This window comes from Argopecten irradians, chromosome 1 (assembly GCF_041381155.1).
Source record: "Argopecten irradians isolate NY chromosome 1, Ai_NY, whole genome shotgun sequence".
Classification (NCBI taxonomy): domain Eukaryota; kingdom Metazoa; phylum Mollusca; class Bivalvia; order Pectinida; family Pectinidae; genus Argopecten; species Argopecten irradians.
In genome coordinates, this window is record NC_091134.1 from 2,352,473 (window position 1) to 2,378,678 (window position 26,206).

The 26,206-nt window shown below is 33.0% G+C and overlaps 1 protein-coding gene across 1 annotated transcript; it reads left to right on the forward strand.

The window, feature by feature from the left end:
• Positions 1 to 408: 408 nt before the first annotated feature.
• LOC138308723 (polyamine-transporting ATPase 13A3-like) lies at positions 409 to 23,819 on the forward strand. The gene is made up of 25 exons (XM_069249753.1): positions 409 to 413; positions 682 to 756; positions 2,228 to 2,297; positions 2,452 to 2,586; positions 3,093 to 3,159; positions 3,672 to 3,803; positions 5,438 to 5,599; positions 6,110 to 6,255; positions 6,683 to 6,883; positions 7,700 to 7,761; positions 9,143 to 9,287; positions 9,838 to 9,924; positions 10,628 to 10,778; positions 11,230 to 11,347; positions 11,758 to 11,882; positions 12,307 to 12,449; positions 12,984 to 13,165; positions 13,444 to 13,596; positions 13,748 to 13,844; positions 14,450 to 14,522; positions 15,042 to 15,192; positions 19,659 to 19,804; positions 20,373 to 20,461; positions 20,750 to 20,833; positions 21,116 to 23,819. The coding sequence occupies exons 1-25, from the start codon at positions 409 to 411 to the stop codon at positions 21,395 to 21,397; spliced, it is 3,081 nt and encodes a 1,026-aa protein (XP_069105854.1). The 3' UTR covers positions 21,398 to 23,819.
• The last annotated feature ends 2,387 nt before the right edge of the window (positions 23,820 to 26,206 follow it).

A 26,206-nucleotide genomic window follows, 5' to 3' on the forward strand; every position in this document is an offset into this window, starting at 1 on the left:
TATTGTAACTTCTCCTTCACTGACCACCTGTCAGAAGGTAAACTTCGAATAAAGAACTGATAACTTCTCCTTACCACTGACCACCTGAGTGTAAACGGTTTCCCCAACACTGACTACCTTGTAGAAGGTAACGTATTTTTTTTTCATACCCCGATAAAATTAAAAAATAGTGACATCAATGCTTAAATGCAAAAAAAATATTGGCTAATCAGAAAGCAAGATTTGGTATGAAAACAAAGAAAAATTGATTATTATATCTTTATGGTGGGTTTTCGTGCATTAACATTTGTATTTGCATATTACAGAATTATCTGCCCTTGCGGGTAGTTTTTGATTGTGACGTCATGTGTTTGCGAACGTAACGTCATACTGCTTGGAGAAAACGACGTGAAACTTGCTCACAAAATAATGACGTAACAATCGATACCTACCCGCAAGGGAGCTAACTCTGTAATATGCAAAGACGGAGTACCGTGGATCACAACAAAATAGGTCACTAACCAGTCGTACTGTTAATATAACTCGTTTTTGCGGAATTTAAGATCCATGAAATATCCAGAATTCAGAAGCACACCAAAAATAGGCTCCTCCAAAGAATGTAATTTTTAAATATGAGCTAAAATGTAAACCAGAACAGGTGGTACTTATTTAAGCTATATGCAAATTGCTTTTTTATTGTAGGGGTCTAGAGGACAATACTCGCTGTTCTCTCTTTCATAAGTTTGAGGGGTTGTCGAAAGATAAACAAGAAGAAAGGTGAGAATAACAACATTTTTTTGTAAATTTGATTTATTCTCGTTTCTCATTTCGTCACAAAAGAGGATTATCGGGGGGGGGGGTGGGGCAAAAGAAGGATTATCGAAATCTCAATTATTTATATCAGACTTTGGGATCATTTTTCGTTTTGTTCTTCTTGTTACAAAACTAATTTTGATCGCCATTTTCAAAACGTCCGTTTGTTGAAGGAAGGGAGTCATGTCTGCAATGTTGAGTTTTATCAGTTTAATAATTGTGCCTTTTTAGTCCACCATTGTTGGATTATTCAAATCGCCTTCCGTCCGTTTTCCGTGCATCCATAAACTACATATGTATTCTTCTTACCGCTATTTCTCAGACTCGTCCTCAAAAAATAGCTGGCTGATAGCCATATTGGATTCTGATATTTGAAGATTGTTACCTGATTTTTCATAATGTATTGAATGAATGTGATATTTATGGAGCTCGCCCTGAGGCGACCTATCTTACTTCCTGCAATGAATTTTAATGTTTGTTTTTTTTATTTTCGAACATTTTACACAGTATATATAAATGGACACTAACACACAAACACTTTCATATGCACTCATTCACAATACTTAAAAACATCAAATTGTACGTTATGAGACACCCATAAAAACATATATTAACCATTAATAGCAAACCATAACGCACATATATGCATGCTCTCACTCTCTCTCTCTCTCTCTCTCACACACACACACATACACACACACACACACACACACACACACACACACACACATACAGACAGACAGACACAGACAGCACGACAGACAGACAGACAGACCGACAGACATACATACTAAAGAAGAAAGATAAGAAGGAAGAAGAAAGAAGAGGGAGGAGGTACCGTTACATATACACTATATTATAGTTTAAATATATTATAAAAAAAAAAATAAAAAAAAAAATAAAAAAAAATGTTCTGAAGAATCGTTGTGCTGATCAGCTATATAAACCCTAACAAAAAATAAAAATAAAATTAAAGTAAGTTAGTTGTAGTAAAAGACTAAGTGAAAGACTAGGGTAAAGGTATATACTTAAAGGTCCAATAAAGGTTTCCATTTCCTCCAGTCTATTTCAAATTGCCTTTTAACATGGTCAATGTTTATTTCTTCAATGAAAAACACACGTGTGATTATCAGACTATTTAGAGTCTGTCATATGTCTTAAATGCAACATACCGTAAAGCCGGTTTTTTTCGCGGGGAAAATTTCGATTTGACCTAAAAAAAGCAACAAAAAAGAAACAAAAAACAAAACAAAACAAAAAACCCAACAAAAACAAACGGGAAATACACACTTAGCGACTTGTTCCATTATATTGTTTGTAACAATTTCTTTATATTTTGCGAATAAAACTTTCCAGATCATAGCAATGTCCCGCGAAAAAATATCATTCCCGACCATACGATATTTAAACTTCCTTAACTTATTTCTAATTGTAGGCGAATTCATTTCGGCGTGAACTCCATCCCTGTCCACGTTTCCTCTGTGATTGAGATTCTTTTGAAACAGGTAAACCGATTTGTGTTTTTACAGTGGTAAAGTCGCAATGTGATACCTTGAAAAATTTTCCTTTTGAAACAAGTGACGTTACATTAAATTTCACTACTATAAGTTACGTTTACGGATGACACAAATAAATAAGCATTCGTTCTATTTTGTGTAGGTGATGTCCCCGTTCTATATCTTCCAAATGTTTTCCTGTGCCCTTTGGCTGTCGGACAAATATTACTACTATACTGTGAGTCTGTTGGTCATCAACTTCTTTTCCATCGCCAGCTACATCTACCAGACCAGGAAGGTAATTATACCAAGTAGACAAAAGAAGAGGAAATGAGGTGAGGTACACCTATTTAAAATTGTCCCCAAAACAGCTATAGCCGTGATTTGAGAGATATAACCTACTTACTTTCGATTGTTTAGTAACTTTGACATTCTATTGGGTATTGTAGTCTAACGCAAAGTTATATACAATTTGTACAAATCACTTTCGATGGCACGGATGTAAGCGGGAGGGGTATTAAAGTGGGAGAAAACCACATTGCCCGGAAAAAAACCCACGTGATCTGGCTTATGACCCCTGACCTTTTCACGTGCGTGGGGTTGAACCTAGGCCAGCTAGATGGAGGGCGAGTGGATTAACCACTCAATGTCGTTTGTTTATCATTTGCTGACATATTGTTTATATAAAAACAGTCATACTGTTTTACACATTGATTTCAGCAGAATACAGCTGGTTTTATCGCCTTAGACCTGACATTGATACAATATATCATTTACTTAAACACAAGGTTGATTCTGATACAGATGCAGAAAGCATTACGAGACACGATCTCAATGTCAACAACGGTGTCCGTATGTCGTGGAGGACAAGGTATTCTCATTCTTCTGTTTTCTTAATCTTAACCTTTATCTTCATCTTGTAACTTTGCTATGTAAACGGCAAACAGCAAAGTCTGGTTTTTAGTAACATCTTATTATTATCAACAGTAATTAGTTGCTTTTTGGTCACGGTTTCCTACGATTGGGCCTTTAACAACTTCGCTAGCCAAGGGTATTAAGTCCGATTATCTTCCTACTACAAAGATAATCGGCTAATACCCTTGGCTAGCGAAGTTGGGCCTTTGAGAAGTGTTGCGCGTACCCCGATACGACTCGCGATCGCTTGCGAGTACAATGTGACTGTGTCAGGCAGCCTGCTTTGTATCTTTGGCGTTTTGACTTTATTCCATTTTACACTACATTGATATAATGAATGATAATTTTTTGCCTTCACTGACAGTAAATTATGAATAAACCATTGTAATTAAGATATATACATGATAGATAAAATTAACCCAACCCCTTTATTACCAGGATTGTTTTTATTGTTTGTATTTACAATAGTATATGAGAACGTGTCTTCAGAAGATCTCGTACCCGGTGACGTCATAGAGATTCCAAGACGAGATTTCATGATGCAGTGTGATGCTGTGCTGATATCTGGAAACTGTATTGTCAATGAAAGTATGCTGACAGGTGGGTGTCTTCTTCTTATGTGTCAACCAAGCCGTCAAATACTGACGATTTGTGGTCGTCTGGGGTTGGGCGCGTGGGCTCGAGATTTGAAGTGATTTGAAGTTTTTAGCGCCGTTTGAAAGATAGAATCAGGATAAAAAGAATAAGATGGAGTTTGTTGTGTAGGTTTTAAAGGCCCACTACCTTACCGAAACGGCTTTTAATTTTTAAAATGGGAATGTAAAACAAGATCGATAATTTTGTAGAGTCTTCAGAATTATTAACTTACCGTTAATACTACATTCATCATCACCTTCTGAACGTTTTGATTAAAATAAATAAAATGTTTATTTTCATAACGCGGGTCGTATTATGTTTCCCGCCTTCGTCCTAAATACCGCACGGTAGTTGACTATCAATTGACTCTCCACTGTTTTCATATATTACGCAGGAAATCTTGCATATGTTTGGTGTCGTAACCTTACTTTAGGTCATCGGTATGCATTTTCTGATGTTATTAATGTTTTTTTAAGAAACCTTTATATTTTGCTCCGGAAAGGTAGTGGGCCTTTAAGTACTGTGTTAGTATGTGTTCCTTGAAGTCTATAAGTTCTGTGCTTTGTATTAATGCTACCCGTGATAGATTCCATTGTGATATAGAAGCAATATTTCTAACAATATACATGTACCACATATTTATACATGTACACGCTTATTCTCGCGCGGTTGATAGTCTTTGAGATTTTGTGATCTAGAAAATGGTTGGGAAAAACTCTCCGTAAAATAACAAGGAATGAGTAACTTACATGCTCCTATAACAAGGTTACAAAATTTTGTGAAATTTTCAATTCACAACTTTTTTATTTGCATTTAAAATGAAAGATATAATAGAGTTTTTCAACCCACAAGATAAGATATTAAATACTTCTCCGCGAAAATATACGTCATGTCAATTCTTTTCTTCTCTCCGTGTTAAAAAACCACTAGCTTACTTTTGCTGTGTATCAAATATATACAATAAAATATTTTGATACTGTGCAGTGATTGCGTTATATCTAACATACAGTTATATTCAGTTAGAAACTGGTCATCTAATTGAGATCAGGGTTATAAATTGTTCATGGTTAAATATGAAAGTTGCTATACAGAAACTGGAACAGACAAATTAGTATTTTTCTGCAATTTAAAAGTTACATACTTTACATTATTATTATAACCACTGTATATATTTTTCTTCTTCATGAAATATTAAAAATAATAGATTGCGTCACTAAAATGACACTATGACCTATATGGAATGAAGTACTGTTTGCGCATCCACCAGAAATAAGTTATATTATTTTTTTATGTTATTAGGACAAACATTTATAGGAGAAAACACCAATCATATTTTAAACCATTAGTACCATGTATGGTCTGTTGGCGGTGGAGCTCTTTAAAATAAAGTTATAAACAATGTATGTGGTACAAAGGATTTTATAAAAATCTGTACAAGAATAGGTACCTGTCGATTGTTTACCTTTTGTGAAAGCGATTATCATCGAAAGGCGATTTCAGATTAATTCTTTGTATACAAAAATACTGTAAGAAAAATATAATGGTTTCTTACTATACAGAAATGTCGACATTGAAGGTGATAGTATTTTACATTCAAGGTGAGAGTGTCCCAATGACAAAGACACCTTTACCCAGAAACAATGAAGAAGAAATATTCAACATCAAGGAACATGCTCGCCATGTCCTGTTCTGCGGTACCAAGGTCATACAGACTCAGCAACAAGGTCATGACAAGGTCAAGGCCATCGTAGTTCGCACAGGTATGTCAATTTGTCTTCATTCATTAACACAAGTATTAAATATATGTAACATTCAATATCATTGTGAAAATAAAAGAGAACTTTAAAGATGCTCAACCGCCGACAAGTGGCATTTTTTCACTATCAAAAGCAGGAGCAGACGATTTAGTATTTTTCTTCAGTTACAAAAATTACTTACTTTACACTATTACCACCATTGAAAAGCTTGAGCTTCTAATCTTATTTCCAGTTAGAAACATGAAAAATAATTAATTACATCCCGAAAAAATTCTGTGGCACTATATCCTTTATGGAAAAATTACTGAATGCGCATGCACCAAAGGCAAAATAACAAAAATATATTATTTTTTGTGTTAATTAGACATACATATACACGATTGAACACCAATTATTGATTAAATAATTAATAACATTTATGCTCTGTCGGCGGTGGAGCATCTTTAAGGATTATCCTTGATACTATAGAAAATGAGAACGACTTCAATAACAATCTGTGCATGTGTTTTGTAGGGTTCAGTACAACCAAGGGAGGACTAGTGAGATCTATACTCTACCCCAAACCTGTCGACTTTAAGTTCCAGAGGGACAGCTATATATTTATAGGTTTACTGGCTGTCATTGGAGCGACAGGATTCACTTACACAATGACACTTATGGTAACTAATTTCATATTCGTTTTAGTTTTATCTAGTTGTATCAAATATTGTATGGAAACCTAATCCATTCATATGTACTGTCCTAAGATTCTGAAATTTTTGTTACACATGCATTTTTGCAAATATACATAAAGCAGGGAAATGTGTAAATTTTGTAATTACAGGCTTCAGTAAATATAATTTATCAACTTATTTATCTTCTCTAACTCATTTATTGTATTTTCGAGAGTTTTCTTACAAAGAAAATAAATAAAAAGATAAATTGTCAGCAATTTTTAACATATGTAACTGAATCTTTGGAGGTCAGTGTACATACTATCGATATCGAATTTACATTCACCTTTTTAAGAAAACATTTGAAATAGTTTTATATCGCAAATCAGAATGAATGAATCTTAAGTAATAAATTTTATTTCTCTTTTCGTAGATACATCGTGGATCGACTGTAAAGGAGATTATAATTCGTTCCCTGGACGTAGTGACGACGGCAGTACCGGCCGCCCTCCCTCTGGCTTTGACCATAGGTGTGGTGTTCGCCCAGAGTCGTCTCAAACGACGTAACATATATTGTATCAGTCCCAACTGTATAAACGTCAGTGGTACCATCAACGTCTTCTGTTTCGATAAGGTATTGTTGTAAAATTGATTAAGATAAGGTGTTGAAGTAAAATTGATTAATTAAGATAAGGTATTGAAGTAAAATTGATTGATTTAGATAAGGTATTGAAGTAAAATTGATTGATTTAGATAAGGTATTGAAGTAAAATTGATTGATTTAGATAAGGTATTGAATTAAAATTGATTGATTTAGATAAGGTATTAAAGTAAAATTGATTGATTTATATAAGGTATTGTAGTAAAATTGATTGATTTAGATAAGGTATTAAAGTAAAATTGATTGATTTATATAAGGTATTGTAGTAAAATTGATTGATTTAGATAAGGTATTGAAGTAAAATTGATTGATTTAGATAAGGTATTGTAGTAAAATTGATTGATTTAGATAAGGTATTGAAGTAAAATTAATTAATTTAGGTAAGGTATTGTAGTAAAATCAATTAATTTAGATAAGGTATTGAAGTAAAATTAATTAATTTAGATAAGGTATTGAAGTAAAATTAATTAATTTAGATAGGGTTGTCTAAAACGGTAATGGATCTTTATCTTTCATTTTTTGTCATTCTTGTTTTCATTTTTCACATTTATTCATTTTTTTCACCTTTATCATTTAGGGAAAAAACCATAAAACAGCAATGAAATCTTTTTTTATTTTGTCTTTTTTTTCACTATTCACCTGTATGCAGTGTCCTTCGTCCTAACTAATTATACAATTACCAGCTATGGTTTTTAATTTCTACACCATTTCTGTAAAAGAAGTCAACATTTCTCAAAAAAAAGTTAGAACATGAATAAAAGAACGAAGTAAAGGTGTTTTGTGTTACAGACGGGAACCCTCACAGAAGACGGTCTCAAACTGCAGGGTGTTGTCCCAGTGTCAGCGAGCAGGTAATCAGGATTGATCATTCATTATTGAATGTAAAGAAATCAATAAGTCTTATCTCGCTTTTCATTTTTTTCACAAAAGTTTTGTATACTTCTTTTTAATTTTCCAATTGTTTACATTTTTTTAAATGTACATCCACATACTTCTTACTTCTAACATGTTAAAGACATTGATGTTTATGATTAGTATGTGATATGATAATAATATGACACTTTTTAGTTGATAAAATAATTGAGTACGAGACTTAAAATATCCGATTGCAATATATAAATAGGTCGATACAAATCCATCAAAGTTTGACATAAATTGTAATTTATTATCAGTTATATATCGCCCATTATTTATTGATGTTGTGTCATTAATACAACATGGATGATAGAGGTGTAATTCCCCATATCAGATTGTACAAAATATGCAATATCAGGACTTCCATTTGTTTCTCATTTAACTGTAAAATTGTTGTTACTTAGATTAAGATTTATTATATTTTTTATCCCCCGATTTCTCCGCAACAGGGGATATTAATTTGGGTTAGGTTAAATGCTTTAAGGACTCAGAGCAGTTCGATCGCGACTTTCAACGGGCTTAATTTAGCGGAGTTATGGCCCTTTGCTTAGATAAAAAAAGTCAGTTTCTGCCACTTTCGTCCAATAACTGTAATAAATATTAACTTATTTTCTTCAAACTTGGTAACAAGGTTGAATACCTTAAGTGCCTGGCCAGGTTCAATCAAACCTTTCAGCGGATGCTATTTATCAGAATTATGGCCCTTTAATTTACCACAAATGTTATTTTTCTGCAGTTTCTGTGTAATAACTAACAAATGTTAAAACTAATATTGATGAAACTTGGTTACAAAGTTAAATGCCTTAAGGTCTAAGCCAAGTTCGATCGCCATTTTTTACAGATCTTAATTAGCAGAGTTATGGCCCTTTTATTTAATAAAAAAAAGTCATTTTCTGCCTCTTTCGTTCAATAACTGTAATAAATATTAACCGATTTTCTTCAAACTTGGTAACAAAGTTAAATGTCTTAAGGGCTCGGCGAAGTAATTTAGCAGAGTAATGGCCCTTTTATTTAATAAAAAAGTAATTTCCCGCCATTTCCCTGCAATAACTAATAAATATTACCCGATTTTCTTCAAACTTAGTAACAAGGCCAAATGCCTTAAGAGCTTGGCCAAGTTCGATTACCACTTTTGGCTGACATCATGTAGTGGAGTTATGACCCTTTGATGTACTGAAAACGTTCTTACCTCAATAATGTTTACCTACAATATGTCCTGAAAGCGGGAGATGGAAATTTCACGAATTTGCTTGTTATTATTTATATATAATAAGACATCGATTTAATGTCGTAACTTCAACAATGGCTTATTTACAGATTCCTCTCCGAAACAGAATCCATCGAAGAATTGATGGGCGGTCACCTATACAATGCCATGGCTTCGTGTCACTCTTTAACAATTATCGAAGGGGAGACAACTGGTGATCCTCTAGATTTGATTATGTTTGAAGCAACAGCATGTGTACGTTAGATATTTGATTGGTACCTAAACGTTGTTATATGTTGAAAGTATTTGTTATTGATAATCATTATTTTGGCTAAATGTTTATATATATACATATGTTTTATAATCATTAACTATTAATTTGATCAAGAATGCGGTTTCTTAACAGCTTTTCTTCCGCAACATTAAGTGCTACTAAATAAAAATAAATGAATAAAAGTAAATCGGATGCACTGTTCTGTAGAACGGATAATTATTCTGTTGTTATGCGATAGAATTGTTGATTATTCTGTAGTAATTTATGGTAAGCCAAGATACTTTTTATTCATAATTGAAAATTTTAATTCCTATATTGGGAATACTATTTCCCGATATCGGAAATTCTATTGCCGATATTAGAAATTACTTTTCATTTCATTTCTAATATCGGAAATTATAATTCTGATATCGGAAATTGTTATTTCCGATATCAGAATTAAAGTTCCCGATATCGGTAATTCCGATATCAGAATTAATAGGATTAAAAGTAGCATGACTTGCCATAGTAATTAGACCTGTTTCATTTTAGCATCTCACAGACGCAGATCAATCTTACAGTCAGTTTTCCTTTCCTGTTTCCACGATGGTCCAGCTACCGTTATCACAGAAAGCAGACGTACGTATATATTGTGTGCATAAAGTATCTTACTTATTCCCCTTTGAACAGAAAGTAACGAACCTAATCTTTAAACAATAGGATATTTTCTGAGAATTTAATGTCAGAGGGAATCCTATCTAGTCATAAATACGATCTACATAACCTATATAGTTACTGTGGTTATATATGAGTACCTAGACTAGGCATAATGTCTATGTGTGTATAACACTAAGCGTTACTTAATTCAAAGAAAAATAGATCGGATGCACTGCTCTTTAGAATTTTTAGTTATTCTGTTGTAATTAGACCTGTTTAATTTTACCGTCTCACAGAAGTTGACCAGAAGGAATCCGATGTTCTTGACATTAATACGATCTCCAAACCTTTTAGTATTGCGTTTCTGAATTAAATGTTTATCAAGTTATATGTGTGTGTCTGGGCATAATGTTTTTGTGTGTATTTGTGTAATTAGAAGGCATGTATATACTGTGGTGTGTAAATAAAGATTGTCATTTTCTACTGCGTTTTCTGCCACGAATTAACATATATAACAGATGATGTGTGTCCAATTTTTATTATATTGTGTCTTTACATATCCACGGTTATGAATGCATCGTCTCAGCAACACATGATGATAAGTCAAGATAAAAACTTTTTTGTTTGGAAAGCGTAACACTACCGATCCAATTAACAAACCAATAATTAAACATTTTGGTTTCAGATAGATATGTTGGGGATTGTTCGACAGTTCGCCTTCACCTCCAATCTACAGCGTATGTCGGTCATTGTTTGTGAGGCTCATAAAGAGAAATTAACTCTGTACTGTAAAGGTGCTCCGGAGATGGTAGCGTCTCTGTCAAAACCAGAGTCAGGTACGATTAAATAAAGTAACGAACCTAATCTTTAAACAATAGGATATTTCTGAGAATTTAATGTCAGAGGGAATCCTATCTAGTCATAAATACGATCTACATAGGTACGATTAAATAAAGTCATTGTAGTATGTTCTCAACTGAATAAAATTCATACCTTCGTGCTGCGATCGATGATCTTCTGGTAACAGTGATGATTATATGATGATTAGAGAAATATTAATTTAATAAATGTCTAAATCTATTCAATGGAACAGCTTTGTATATATATCGGTCTTATATAAATCATTTTTAACGTAGAAGCACACTTCTATCTAAAAAGGAAATGTAAATGTAACTTATATTAAAGACAAATTTTTGTTTAATTTTGATTAATTCGCAAACAATGCATTTTTTGAAGTCTAGAAAAAAATCTAACCCTGACGACGAAATTGTAACATTTTTATTATAGTTCCACCAGATTTCCACGACGTATTAAGGAGTTATACTAAACATGGTTTTCGGGTGCTGGCGTTAGCTAGAAAAGATTTGAACAAAATTCAGGCGGATACTGTACAAAAAGTGGCACGGTAAATATCACTTTGTAACTAATGTGAGAAGATATTCTTGTTGATTAATTAGATGATTCTTCTGTGATACGGTTTATTCAGTTATTGTTTTCGATGACACAATTCTTCCAAACGCCAATATTACTATGAATTAACATTGTACTATATTCGGAATCATACATGTACATAAATCCCCACGTTTTATTCTCTTATCTGGATACAATGCGACCTCGCAAAGCCGTAGCTTCCTCTAAAGATCATGACGATAGCTGACCCGCGGTCCACTGTCCCCTCAACCAACCGCATCGAACACCCTCCTCTCTTAAATGAAATGGTAGTGAATTCTAAACGCCCTCGTTTCCAGTCCTACCATGACGCTGGAACTCTTGAAGCACATACTCACATTGAATCACGTTTTTATGATGGTGTAGGGCGGATATGGAAAGGGAACTGGAGTTCTTGGGACTGCTAGTGATGGAGAACCGCCTGAAGGTTGAGACCACACCCGTTATACACCAGCTCAGGGAGGCTGATATAAAGACTATCATGGTGACAGGTAAAATGTTATTGATATTGAGTTTGTTGTTACAAATTCAAATGGAGTAATGCAATTAGAATTTCGTGTTCCACGTATGGCTTAATAACATACAATTTTTATCGAACTTATATTTTTATTTTAGTTTTTTACAGATCGAAATTTCTTTCAAATCTAGGGTCACGGTGGCCAAGTGGTTAAGTGTCCCGAAATATCACTACAAACCCTCAATATCTGGGTTGTGAGTTGCCAGGTACTGATCGCTTGTCGGTGGTTTTTATTCCTCCAGCACCAAACCTGGCACATCTTTACATGCCCCTTGCTGTAAATAGGGCGTAAAACTAAACAAACCGAACCAAAGCAAACTTTCAAACCTTTAACATAAAATAGTATCAAGCTGCCACCCAATAATTTGTTCAATAAAATATCTTGTCCACATTATAAGGCGACAACATACTGACAGCACTGTCAGTTGCCGAAGAATGTGGGATGGTAGACAATACAGACGACGTCATTTTGGTACAGGGACGAGAACCGGAAACGGATTCCAAAGCAAATCTACAGTACACGTTCGCAGACAGTGAAAAGGTAATACCTCAGTTTAGTATCATAATTACTTTGTCTCTCAATATCTTTTGTTCCGACTAATATTAGCGAATATGGTTCATCTTAGCGTTGCTTTATTGTTTAACGTTATACGAAAAACAAAACAAATTACAAGCTTGTCGTTGGAGGTAAGGTCTTGTTTTCGATAGGTTTTTAACAATGGAAAATAAATGGACACCTCATCGTATAAAATATATCATTGCATCTGATGTTTACAACTGGGAAATGGAATATGAATACTAATGTATAGATTTCATTCTTGATTTTTCAAAATCGTTTGCATGACATACACAACGCAATTTAAGGCGATATTGAACACAAATCTGTAAATATGAGATATATGTGATACCAATTAAACTTTTGATGATCAATAAAATTTGATATTGCCCTGAAGAAGCGGGACCTGATGGAACAGAAGACAATCCATCCACATCCCTTTATGTTTGTATATAATCGTTCCTAGTTTTGCTATAATGGCGGGTTGTACCACTGTCTTCGTATTTAATTTTGCTTAAGGTTGCTACAGAAATCCTATCTAAAAAAGGGAACTTGAAGTTTGCTCTCGATGGAAAGACATGGGCGATTATCCGCCAGCATTTTCCTGAAGTTCTTCCGAAAATTGTACTGAAGGGAGTAGTATTTGCAAGAATGTCTCCTGAACAGAAAGCACAACTCATCGAATCATTGCAAGACCTAGGGTAATAGCGCTATTCCCTGTAGCTGTGCTTAATTAAAGCAAACGTGAATATTTTCTGAATTTAATTAGTGTACTGGTCTGCTATCTATAAGGATAAAGGTTTGGTATACTATTACCTTATTCACCGAGTGATTTCTGTGACTTTTTTCTTATCTTAGTTGATTCCTTGGAGCCGTGGAAATGGTTGCTTTTAGGTTCTACGCGGGATGCGTTTAACTTTTGACCTTTGTTTCTAGGTACTAGATGGGTATGTGTTTAACATTTTGGCTCCATTGCCAGGTACTATGTGGGTATGTGTGGGGATGGAGCCAATGACTGTGGAGCCCTGAAGACAGCTCATGCCGGTATATCCCTGTCAGAGGCCGAGGCATCTGTCGCGTCTCCCTTCACGTCGAAAACACCCAATATCGAATGTGTTCCTACCCTTATCAGGTAAAACGTATGTTAATATCTGCGGTGCTTCATATTATTAATATCTCTTTTACAATTTCACTGTATGTTTATATGGCTACATATCCTGAATAATATTTTTGATAGTTTTAAACTAAAAAAAATGAAATAATTCTTTTTTCTCATTTTGCAGAGAAGGGAGGGCAGCCTTAGTGACATCATTCGGTATATTCAAGTTCATGGCCTGCTACAGTCTTACTGAATTTACGTCCATGTGTATCCTCTATTGGGTAAATGGATTTTTATATTTAACTATTAGTAGAATGAGTTTTAAAATAACGATGATATTCCAAGTTCCTTGATTTACAATGAGATTGGGAAATAACTTTGGTGGTATGGATCTGTAGGGCATTTCGATTTGTTTTTGATATCGATGACTTACAGAGGCAATAATGTAAGATAAATTAACGCAATTTATATTATTACATTTATACTTTCTGTTGAATTATTAGAGTAAATTGATTGATCAGTTATTTTGAAAAAAGTTTTTAACTATTATTTTTCTTATCTATAGCAAGTTTTTATGATGTCAACGGCAATTTTGATTTGCTACCTGTATTACACAAAACAATAAAGATACAACGAACAATAAATTATGTTACGAATGGGACGGACGTTTTAATGAACTAAGAATTAAAATGCTGAATTTAATCACGTGTAACATATCATTAAATTTATTACCTCATGAGATGCTACAATTACAAATACATTGAAAATATTACACACCAACTCTCTCGTTTTTTTTTCTCGCGAATTTCACGATTAAAATTTGGTAGCAGCGAAAGACAGTTGATGTACATGTATAGTATATCATGCTCGTTCTATTGTGTTTCAGGCATCTCAGAACATGTCCGATTTTGAGTTCCTTTATGTGGATATGTTTTTATTGACCACTTTAGCTGTTACATGTAAGTAGTAAAGAGTATTTTTTTAAACAGAAAGATTTGTTCCAGTACTCTTTTGCCAATTAATAAAATTCGATACAGACTGTTTTCCCTGTTATGTATTCACCATGTATCTCTAAATCACAGCTACAACACTGCCTCAGTGCAAAACTATAATTTATTGTTTAGAGTGAATACATATTACCTATTTCGATATGTTTCATTGATGTAATGTACATGTAATCTTAATACTTCTACATTTGCGATCGTGTTTCAATCTAAATAATTAACACCTAGTACAAACCAACTTTCCTTTGCAGTTTTCATCTTAAAATAAGTTTGATATAATAAGATTTGTTTTCTCGGATTTTTTTATAGTTGAATGAAAATGTCTTCCAATAAAAACGATATTTAGAATAAATCTTAGGTATAAACATTCGCGAAACAACTGTGAAATCCGCGAAAGTAAATCGCGGCCAAAAGAAATTTGGTATACAGTATATAATTATGGGTCATGCCTTCTTTCCTACGATTCTGTTGTAGTCGGCAGAACCTCTGGGTACGATTACCTTGTGAAGAAGCCACCAATTATAAATCTATTCAGCGTCGGTCCGGTGTTGTCATTGTTAACCCTAGTGAGCGTACAAATCTGCTTCCAAGTCTTCTGTTTCCTCCATGTCCAAAAACAAAATTGGTGGGTATTTTACAAATTATAAACAATAAAGTTACACGGAAATAGAAAAATAAGAACCGCGTCTGATTTCTTGGTTCTGATCCATAATAGGTGGGCTTGAACTGTTTTTGAATGGCTTTTTTATAATAACAATAGTAATTTATGCAAGAAAACAAACCGTAAAATTGAATTGTAATTCCTATCGAAATGAAGTATGTTTCACATAGAAAGGTTTCGTTGTACATTTACTTGAATAATATGACGTACCACAACAATGCAAAAAACTGTTATTTGCCTTCAGTAATGTATTGAAAACCATCATGTTTGATAAATCTGCTGTAAAAATCATTCAAATGGACTGGCAAACATTTATGATGACTTATCAGCATTAGGTACAACACAGAATGTTTGCATTGTAAAATGCTTGGTTTTCATGTCTAATATATGTTAAAATAGAAATATACATGCAAAAATATGTTAAGATAGAACCATACATGACTAAAGATGTTTAGATAGAAACAAACATTCAGAAATCACTTTAGAAGTAAGAATTCCACCGCAAAAATGTCACATGAAATTGTAGACCACAACTTGGGTTTATGGTCTGACCTTAGGTACTCATTTCAATGCACTCTAGATGTAAATATGATAATTTCTGGCACTATATGTGTACGTCTAAGTGTTAAAATTCTCAAAATGTTGGTAATTTCTGTTGCTGAAAAAAATAATATTTAAACATCATCTTGATTCGAGAGTATGTCAATTATGGCACATATAACGTTAATATAGTATTATGTGGAAGTAAAATATTCCGGCTGATAAAACTCTTATAATCCAATCTTGACGTAAACACGCGGAAAGTAGGAAATCCCCGTTTTTGTTAAAACGATAACTAGAAATAAACATAAAAGTGACGAACAGTGGATGTTTTGTATTGTTTAATGTTCATTTTGTACCTGTCAAGGTCACTGATGACATCAGACAATCAGATGACAGGTCAAGTGAATACACCATTACTCACGTAGGACGCCTTCTCGGTAACCTTGACAAACCATTAAGTGTTATTCAAATGTCAATATGATCCTACCACAATCTTTCTTCTTGAGCGTTTGAAAAAAAAACCCATAACATGCATCTTGGTAAAGATGTATTGTTTATTGATAAATGGAAAATTATATCATAAAGAAACTAGAGAAAGAAAGTTAACTGCCGAGAACCAATCTCATTTAAACACAAATGAAACCCTCTTTATTACACACCAAATAGAAGACAAATAATTACACAGCGAAAAATAAATCCTCATTATTACATATTGGAAAATAAATTCTTATTATTACATACCGGAAAATAAATTCTCATTATTACACACTGGAAAATAAATTCTTATTATTACACACCAGAAAATAAATTCTTATTACATACCGGAAAATAAATTCTTATTACATACCGGAAAATAAATTCTTATTATTATACACCGGAAAATAAATCCTTATTACATACCGGAAAATAAATTCTTATTATTACATACCGAAAAAGAAATCGTCTATTAAATACCAAAAAAGAGTTCCTTAATATTATGCACCAAACAAAAAAACTCATTATTACATACCGGAAAATAAATATTTGTTATTACACAACGAAAAATAAATCATCATAATTACACATCGGAAAAGAAATCCTCTTTATTAAATACCGAAAATAAAATCCTTATTATTAAACAACGAATGATTACACACCAAAAAGTAAATAATCATTTTTACTTACCGAAAAAACTCTCATTAATTCACACCGAAAAAAAACCTTCTTCATCATTACACACCAAACAATTAATCCTCATCGTTACCACTGGAAAGTAAATCCTCATTATTAAATCCCAAATATAAAAACCCTCCTTATTACACACCGAAAAGTAAATTCTCATTATTATATAGCAAAAGTTCTATCCTCATTATTACACATCAGAACAAAAATCCTCTTTATTACACACCGAATGCTAAATCCTTATTATCACATGCCCAAAAAAAATCCTTTTTATTACTTATCAAAAAAATCTCATTAATTCATACAGAAATAAAACTTCATCATTACGCACCGAACAATAAATCCTCATTATTACCACAAAAAAGTTCGCATGATTTCACACCGAAAAATAAATCCCCAATTTTTATACAGCAAAAATGCAATCCTCATTATAACACCCCAAATAGAAATTCCCATTTTTACACACAGAACAATTAAATCCTCATTATTACTAACCGAACAATAAATCCTCATTATAACTAACCGAACAATAAATTATTACTAACCGAACAATAAATTCCCATTATTACACACAGAACAATTAAATCTTCATTATTACACACAGAACAATTTAATCTTCTTTGTTACACACCGAAAAAGAAATCCTTACTATTTACAGCGTATGCTCATCCTGCGGTTACACATTTCTATTGTTCACATACTGTCAGAAATATTAATTAAACAATTAATGTTCTAAGAATAGACGTAAAACTAAGGACAAGAACCGAAAACGTATGTATTATTAAAATTGTTGTTAGACAGAAACGCCATTTTCAGACCACACTCGGGCATTTTCTTTTACTATATTTGGAAAATTGAAGTATATAATATGATTTATAAATACACGTTCATAGCTGAAAGGTCAATTAGTCTAATCTGTCTTATTTCTGTTTTCATGAAATGACATTTGTGCGATGACCAAAGCACTGTAAAACATCCTTACGTAATATGAATAAACCTTTGTTAATTGTCAAGTCTAATATTGTAAGTAAATGAAGTACTGTAGTAAACTCCTAACAATTACTTAGTACACTAAACATAATTACCTGAACATTAATTCGGATTTGTTGACACATATATTAAGTATATTATCTATACTTACCCTAGCAATTAAATCTTACATACCGCTAAGTTGATGCGATAATAAGTTAGCCGCTTATGACAGTTAATTAATTTAGAACGTCTTATTGTAAACAACATCTTACCGTGTTTCTCTGACTTAGGGGACCTCGGTAACATACTGATTCGTTTACTGTTCGTATTGCAAAATTAATTTAAATAAAGAAAGACAAGGTAATAATGCACATTTTAGGGTTTAATCGAATCAAAGTTATTTTAAAATTCGGCATCTGACCACTTACGCACTTACGGACTTACGGATATTTGTTAAATTGTTTAGCTTGTCTAAGCCTTAAACATTATCTTTGGCTTTAACACTTTTGTCTTTATATTTTTCAAAAGGTCGGTTCCATTTGAATGTTACCTTATTTAAATTTCCTATTCTCATTTCATTATAGCATATATTACAATCTCCTAAATAACGTTACATGGCTCAAACGCTAAAACAGATATACAGTGATTACCTGAGTTATCCTGGACGTTTTATCAAATTAACACTGAAGTAATGTTATATGTATACCTAGGAGTTATAGACATTAATATTCCTTATATAAACGCTATTAGTGCACCGACACACCACAGATGGGGTCTGTCTCGTCAGCAAAAACTGAAGATTAATTTAATGTATGACAAATATCATAACACAATGGCGTTGGCATTTACAGTAGTTAGGGTGTGTAACAGAATTATAAAACCTTGCCAGCATTTAAGGTAAAGGTACTAAAGCTGTACTTTTATCGTACCACAGGTGAACAAATCGTCATAGAAACAAATAAAAAAGCAAACTCAAACTACGGGACAGTTCATTTTTGTACTTTCGCTTTTAGGACAAAAGGAAAGATCTGAAACAGACTTCTAATGATGGGCTCATCATAAATTGCTTTTTAAATAATCATAAAAGAATGTTGTAAGTTGTAACCACATAAAAATGGAAAGGTATTAGCCCAAATATTGTTTCCTAAGTGTTATTTAAGAGTGTAACAATTTTTCAGGAGTGTGACATAACGCGTCTACATACTTTTCACATTACATAGCCAAGAAGGACGATGTTGCTTGTCCTTTGAATAAAGTAAACTACATATGTACTATCTTCACGAGATAAAGCCTTTTCGCGTTATCTCGAACACGAATTCAAATGTTTCCCGAATAACGAATTTACGTAATTACAAATATTTTGAGAATAACAAGAAGACGCGGAATATTCTCTACGTGTTTAAGCAGTTCAGCCTTGTAGTTGGATATATCGTACACAGGTAGTGATAGTTTTGGTTAAAACTGCCCTAATGATTGTGTCGACAGGAATTGACCATTGTTGTTTCATAAGTATAGAGTATGACCTTTATGAACTTACACCTTATGATAGTAGTACGTAGATAAGTTAATTAGAAGATATACTGTCAGCTATCATGCAAATGTGTATGTTTATTTTCCATTTGACCTAAATGGTAGTTTTGCAATTCTAATATTACCTACAATGATAAGCATTTTGATAGAATAATTAAAAGTTATTATCGAAATGACAAGATAATTTCGCATATGATGGAGGATAAATGTTTGGAATTTCTTAGGTACGTGCCGTTGGTGAGTCGGTGGGAGTATGACTATATCAGCTACCAGAACAATGCTGTATACCTGATGTCATGTTACCAGTACATTGTCCTCGCCATAGCTCTATCTAAGGGAGAACCATATCGCAGATCTATATTTACAAACCGTAAGTCAATCATTTTCAAACTCAAAAATGATGATATAAAAATATCCAATTTTGCCAAATTATCATTGGAATGCAGCTTGAAATAAAAAAAATGCAAAAAGGCGAAATAGTTTTTATTTAGTTAGTTAACTCTTCTAGTTCAGTAATTTGAATATATGTCAAGGAGTTAATCCTTTTATAAGATTATGATAAAGCAGTACTTATTTAGACACTTGGTCTGTATCTGTTTTAACTGAGCTCATTGATTTATATCAAATATATTATATTCGTTAGAACGACTGACTCTCTTGATCCAACGTTAATCATATAATAAATAAAAAATGTTTAATATAATTATTCGCGCTGCGATGTTTTTAAACACAGTTTTGTCAAAAATAACCATACTTACCTTTTACTTTGTTGCTATATTTTGGCCAGTCATTAATTAACAACACCGACTATACCGACACCTGTCTTATCCGATACATTTACTCGGTCCTACAGAGTGTCGGTAAAGACAGGATTCACTGTACGATTCTACAAGCTTACTTAGCAGATAATGTCAAAACCATGCTATTTCCCAATCCAGGTCTGTTTGTGTTGAACATACTAACGTGCACCATAGTAACGATTTGGCTAACTATGTATCCGGGAGAAGGAGCCATGACGTTCTTTGAGGTATGTCCGTATCTTTATCTAACAATCTTTAATTTATTTCGCGACAAACCATGTACATCATGTGTTGATAGTAAGATAATTACGCAGTATATAAGCGCCTCAAAAGGCAGGGTGATTGAACGATACTCAAGTTTACATATTTACACTTTTCCTCTGCCAAATGTAAGTACTTTGGTTCTATTAACCGATTCTGGTATATATATGGTAAAATTATTAAGGGATGAAATATGACCATGTCTTTAAAGCCGTTACGGGATAAGGTTTATATGACTGGTTACGTATTTCCAGTTGAAGCCGTTCCCGTCTATCCCATACCGACTAATGTATGTCGGCCTGGCCATTATGGATTTCTGCATTTGTGTTACGCTGGAGGTAAATATGATCTCAGAAAGAAAACAAATATTTTATACATTTGTATCGAGCTACAACACGATAATTTCAGGTATTCAGATATTGTTGGTATCAATATAAGATAAACGACACTGAGATTCCTGCAATATTGTTTTAGGACATCAACTGCTAGGAATTAAATGTAAATCTTTGATCACCTGATCTAAACACTCCAACAGAACACCTGGATCTGTTATCGTTTTACATTTTTGAGGAATCTTAACAAAATAAAAAAAGTCTGGTAAAAACATTGTTTTATTTCAGGATTACGTCCTCAGTCAGACGCTTATCAGCTATAAACTTCAGGAGAAGATAGAAGACTGTCTGATTGGCTCTCGTCATACTTACGATTTATTGGAGGAGGAAATGCTGCATGACGATTGGCCATCTATCAGTCACCAACAGCCAGTCAAATTATCTTGTACTCAGACTAAACTATCATCTTCGCAAATAATGCGTTTTGATACAAATATGACAATACAGAGTGAAATAGACGGACAAGACAACGTCCAGGACTATGTTATTAATTCTAATGTCAGATGTTGACATAAAGAACTAGCTTAGGTATTTTAAAATATGTTTAGATATCTCAAAATAGGGAATTGAATAAACTCCGTTAAAATTTGTATGGCTGGTATATCTGGTTTCACTTCCATGTGATCATGTATTCACATAAAAACAAATGATTGACACTGTTCAGATATTTTTGGACTATTTACAGAGTAATGAGTCCGGTTTAAACATACACAATTTTGTTTTTATAAATTGATAATATAACTCCCTATCATTATAATTGATACATAATCTTACCGGCACCATTGATATTACGTGTTTGATCCATAACAGTTCCATATTATATATAACACATAAATTGAAATTGTTCATTAGTTTTTAGTTTGTTCATTCTTGTGTTAAAAATGAACAATGAAGAGAAAATTTCGTGGGTCTAGTAGAAAACATTTTAATTAATTCCCACGTGCAGCATGTATTTAACACATCCAAGCAAAATACATTTAGTAAATAATTAAAGTTAATCTTTGAAGCGACAACCACAAATGTTCCACATGTAGGATGTGGGTCACTGCTATTTCGAGGCTCAAGAGATTGCCGTCAGGCTAAACATAGTAAAAGTGTTAACATATCCGTTTTATCATATATTTTTTTATTTTAACACACATGTTTTCTAAATATAAGCGCGAGTTGTCACACAGAAATTAATGTGTTACAATATATAGATACTGTCAGCTGAACCGTGGGTCCTGTACGTCTTGGACATTCTCCTACAAGGCCTCGAGTCTACTGACCCCTGGTGAGCTATATACTTCAGACAATTGACCTTCTATGCCAATCAAACCCTGTTATGTACCGGTATAGTACAGATTCAAGGTCAGCATAACTATAAAGTCACAGTTGGTTTGTGTATTCGGCCTTAACACCAACTTCCCATGCAATTCAAGTTACCTGAAGGCAATGCAGGCCTCGGTGGTTTTTGTGGTCACTTCGTTATGCTGAACCCATCCGAAGGTCGGCGCTGTTACGCAGGTGCTAAAGCTTATCGCTAGTAGATACCAACATGACACTATGATCAAACTATCCCAATGGAAGCATGAATAAATGAGAAAAAAACAAATGATGTAACGAAATAATGAATAAACTATTAGTTTGCATCATGCAGTGTTGAGACTACGACCAGGAGTTTCAAAGGCGGAGACTTTCTACTTGGCCTATGACATACGAGGGCTTTAACAAAGAATGTGTAGTTATCATTTGTGGTGAATGTAGACCGAATGAATCATCATACTTATGCGTCATAAAGAAAACAGTTTGAAATAGAAAAAAATACAATGCCAAATTAGTTCTAATTTAGAGTAGTAAAATTTCGAAAGGTATGGTATTGTATTGACTGGTACCTTTATGGAAATGCTTAATAATTAATTTGGTTTTTTAAAGAGTGTTTCATTTGGTTAACATAGGATTTTGGTAAACTTTTGATTCAATTTTGTTATTGTCCATTGTTTTATTTTGACATCATTTTATACTTGTGTCCTGTTACTGTTCAAACTTCATAGAGGGTATCAAGTACAAAATAAAGCTTTATCATACAGCTAGTCTTACATCAAACAATAGCTTACACTGCATTCTTGTATGTAACATTAAAGTTTAAAACATCCATATAATGTATCACTCCTCTATAACATATATTCGCTTTTGTATTCTTTTTATTAGTCTAGTTTTAAAAATACATGAATTTTTTTTATAAACAAAATAAGAGCGCTTTATTTTGTCAACATGACACAAACAACAATAATTATATACAATTATTCATTAAGTATTCGCACATCGTATACCATATACATAAATTTACGTACGGATGTTCTTAACTTTCTTCGTCATGACGACTTTATTATCGTCAATAAACCAGGTAGTACCTCGTCAAAAATAATGACATACACATAAATAGATGATCCAAATTACTGGCATACATAGCCACTCCATCCAAAACAAATAGAGAGAGAGAGGAGAGACGTAGAGAAAGAGAGAGACAGCGAGAGAGACGGAGAGACAGAGAGAGACAGATCACAATAAGTTCAAGACATTATCACATTGTGTGGATTTTCAAGCATCCAATTTAGTTTAAACAAAGTAAAATGGAATTAGGTACAAGTTATACAATTTAGGATTGCCCTGTCGAATAATAGGCAACACCAATGACTTGTCAATTATGATATGTATGGACAAAATTTCATAGTTTGAGTTGACCATTACCGACATTAGAATATATGACAAATACTATTGATTGAAAGAGTAGGTGTCTGCCTAATATGTTATAGACATGATATATCGTACAACCCGTTACTTCAACAATGCATGTCTACCTTTCTGGAATTTAGTTTTGTCAAACGTTAAAGTTGGTGCCCGTTTTCTGAAACACGCTGCTTGATCCATTAAAGTCTCTTTTTGGACTGGTTATGTTCTCTGATTTACTTTCTTTAATATGCCAAGACCATTTACATAAATGGTATATAAAAAAGCTCAACGACTTTAATAAAATTCATATAACATAGTCACCCATTTCAGATATATAACACAAAGTATGGAAATATGAACAAATCCGAGACAATTATACGATGTCACATATTGATTAGGATATCATAAGTATGCCTATGACATCACAATAATGTCATTTCACACGTGTCGCATGAATAAATCACCTGCCCATGTCTGAGACGGCCGGGTGAACCACTTGTGTAATAAAAGACGTTACTCAGACCTGCAATAAGATTTGTCTTTGTCAAAAATGAAAGTGGTATATATCTGTAAAATAAATAAGTGTGATTTAGATATACACCAGCTATTATCATTATACGTGTGACCTTCACAGAATTTACCATTGGGTTGTCCTTGGATTCTCCAAACTGGTTCCGATGTCATCTCAAACTACAGGATGTTTATTCTTTACTTATGCTTTATGTTTTGATGTGCAGTCAAATGAATGTCATGGTTTGCGAAAACGAAGATTAATGGCATTTCATCTGGTTAAAGGGTTTAATAAAATGAGATATAAAAAGATGTCATAAGTTAAACTGGAACCGTACAAATATTCACATAAATATAAACTCATGTACAGTATATCGATGACTTGATAATACGTCAAATTGTGATGCTACAGATAATTTAAAGACGCTATTCAGAAAGATGATAACTAGTATACAATTGATGTGTCCAATATGTTTTCATATATTTGAATAAGCAGAATTTGACAAATAAACTTAATATATTCATATATTTAATCATTATATCATATATTTAATAGTTCAAAATACTTGCGTTTATAATGTTTTACATAGTTATGATATTATTCGCTCTTTACCAATGGAAATATATCAACTTTTTCTTGTACTAGGAGAATATTCCGCCTACATAGCATGCTTTGTTCCACGTGACGTTTTAACATTAAACGGACACATGTCTTGTCAGTGTCTGCCTTATTGCATGCAGATTGCAAATTAAGTACAACATCAGATTTAAAGTTAGGAAAAACCGCACAAATTTGAATGCATGCATATTATATCATCAGTATGAGTTATATAACACACTTCAAATGCATGACTACAGATGAGCTACAGCACAGCGATCCTGACCATTATGCCGTCTTTCTGAATACACACACAGCGAGAGAATAACGTTTATTCATATCATTTTTGACTGCGCTGGTGTAACATCTTAATTAAAATTACCTATGGTAATTTGGAGACCTCCTCCCCGAAGTTACTCGTGTGCGCATATGTGTTTTAAATCTAGGAATAAACCTTAAAAGAAATTCAACTATGTATGAATATTTGTATTTCAAGCCCATATCTTTTTCTTACTTCAAATGACGAAGTGAAATATTTCTTATCATAATATTATGCGATTTTTTTCCTTTTTCTAGATTAGCTCTGTAAGAAAACATATCTTAAATAAGTAAAAATATTCTGTTCATACTCCATTCATTAACCATCAACATATAAAACATTCACCAAATTCAGAGAAAACTTTAAAAAATAATACGGAAATAGAATTAGAGACAATGAAACTGCAATGAAGTAACAGACAAGTTTTCTTTGTTGTCATTTCAGCGATCCAATGTCCGAAGTCATGCAGCACGCTTGTGTATTTTTTTCCGTATCAATACCTATGATCGATGGTATTTCAATGAATATGATTATTGTTTTGTTGTGTCACTGACAGAACATGTTGGTAATCAGACTAACTAGACGGTTATGTCACTTTGGTGTGTGTTACCGGTGGAAGTAGCTTACGGCGTCCGTCACAATCAACTCCAGCTAAGGACATTGCCTGCAGGCCACAGACACATGTAATGGACATATTACAACGTGTATAAACCGTTATGTCACTGCACAAGCTGCACATAGAGTGAAGGACAACGGGCTAATCACCTTCTAAATTAATTCTCCTCGAATTTTTTTTTAAATACAGTATTTATTTCATGTATTAAATAATGTATGTCATTATCTTATAATCATAATTTAACTTTAAATTTGAATACTATGTAATCAACTAAATATACAAATTTTTTAGTTATTTTTTCGATAAATTAAAAAAAATCAGACCTGTCATCAGAACATCTTCAGATTCATTAAATATTTCAAGTTGGATTTAGAAGTTTGTCTTACTTTCTATAATCTACAGTTTATGCCCTGCGATTGGTCCTAAGTATGGTTATTATTGCATTCATATTTACCAGTCTTTTTTGTAGAATGCAATTGTTGTGATTTATTATTTACATACATAGAGGATATCATGGCGGAAGTTTTGATAATTTAAAGTATATCAGTATTTATTCTTTTGTTT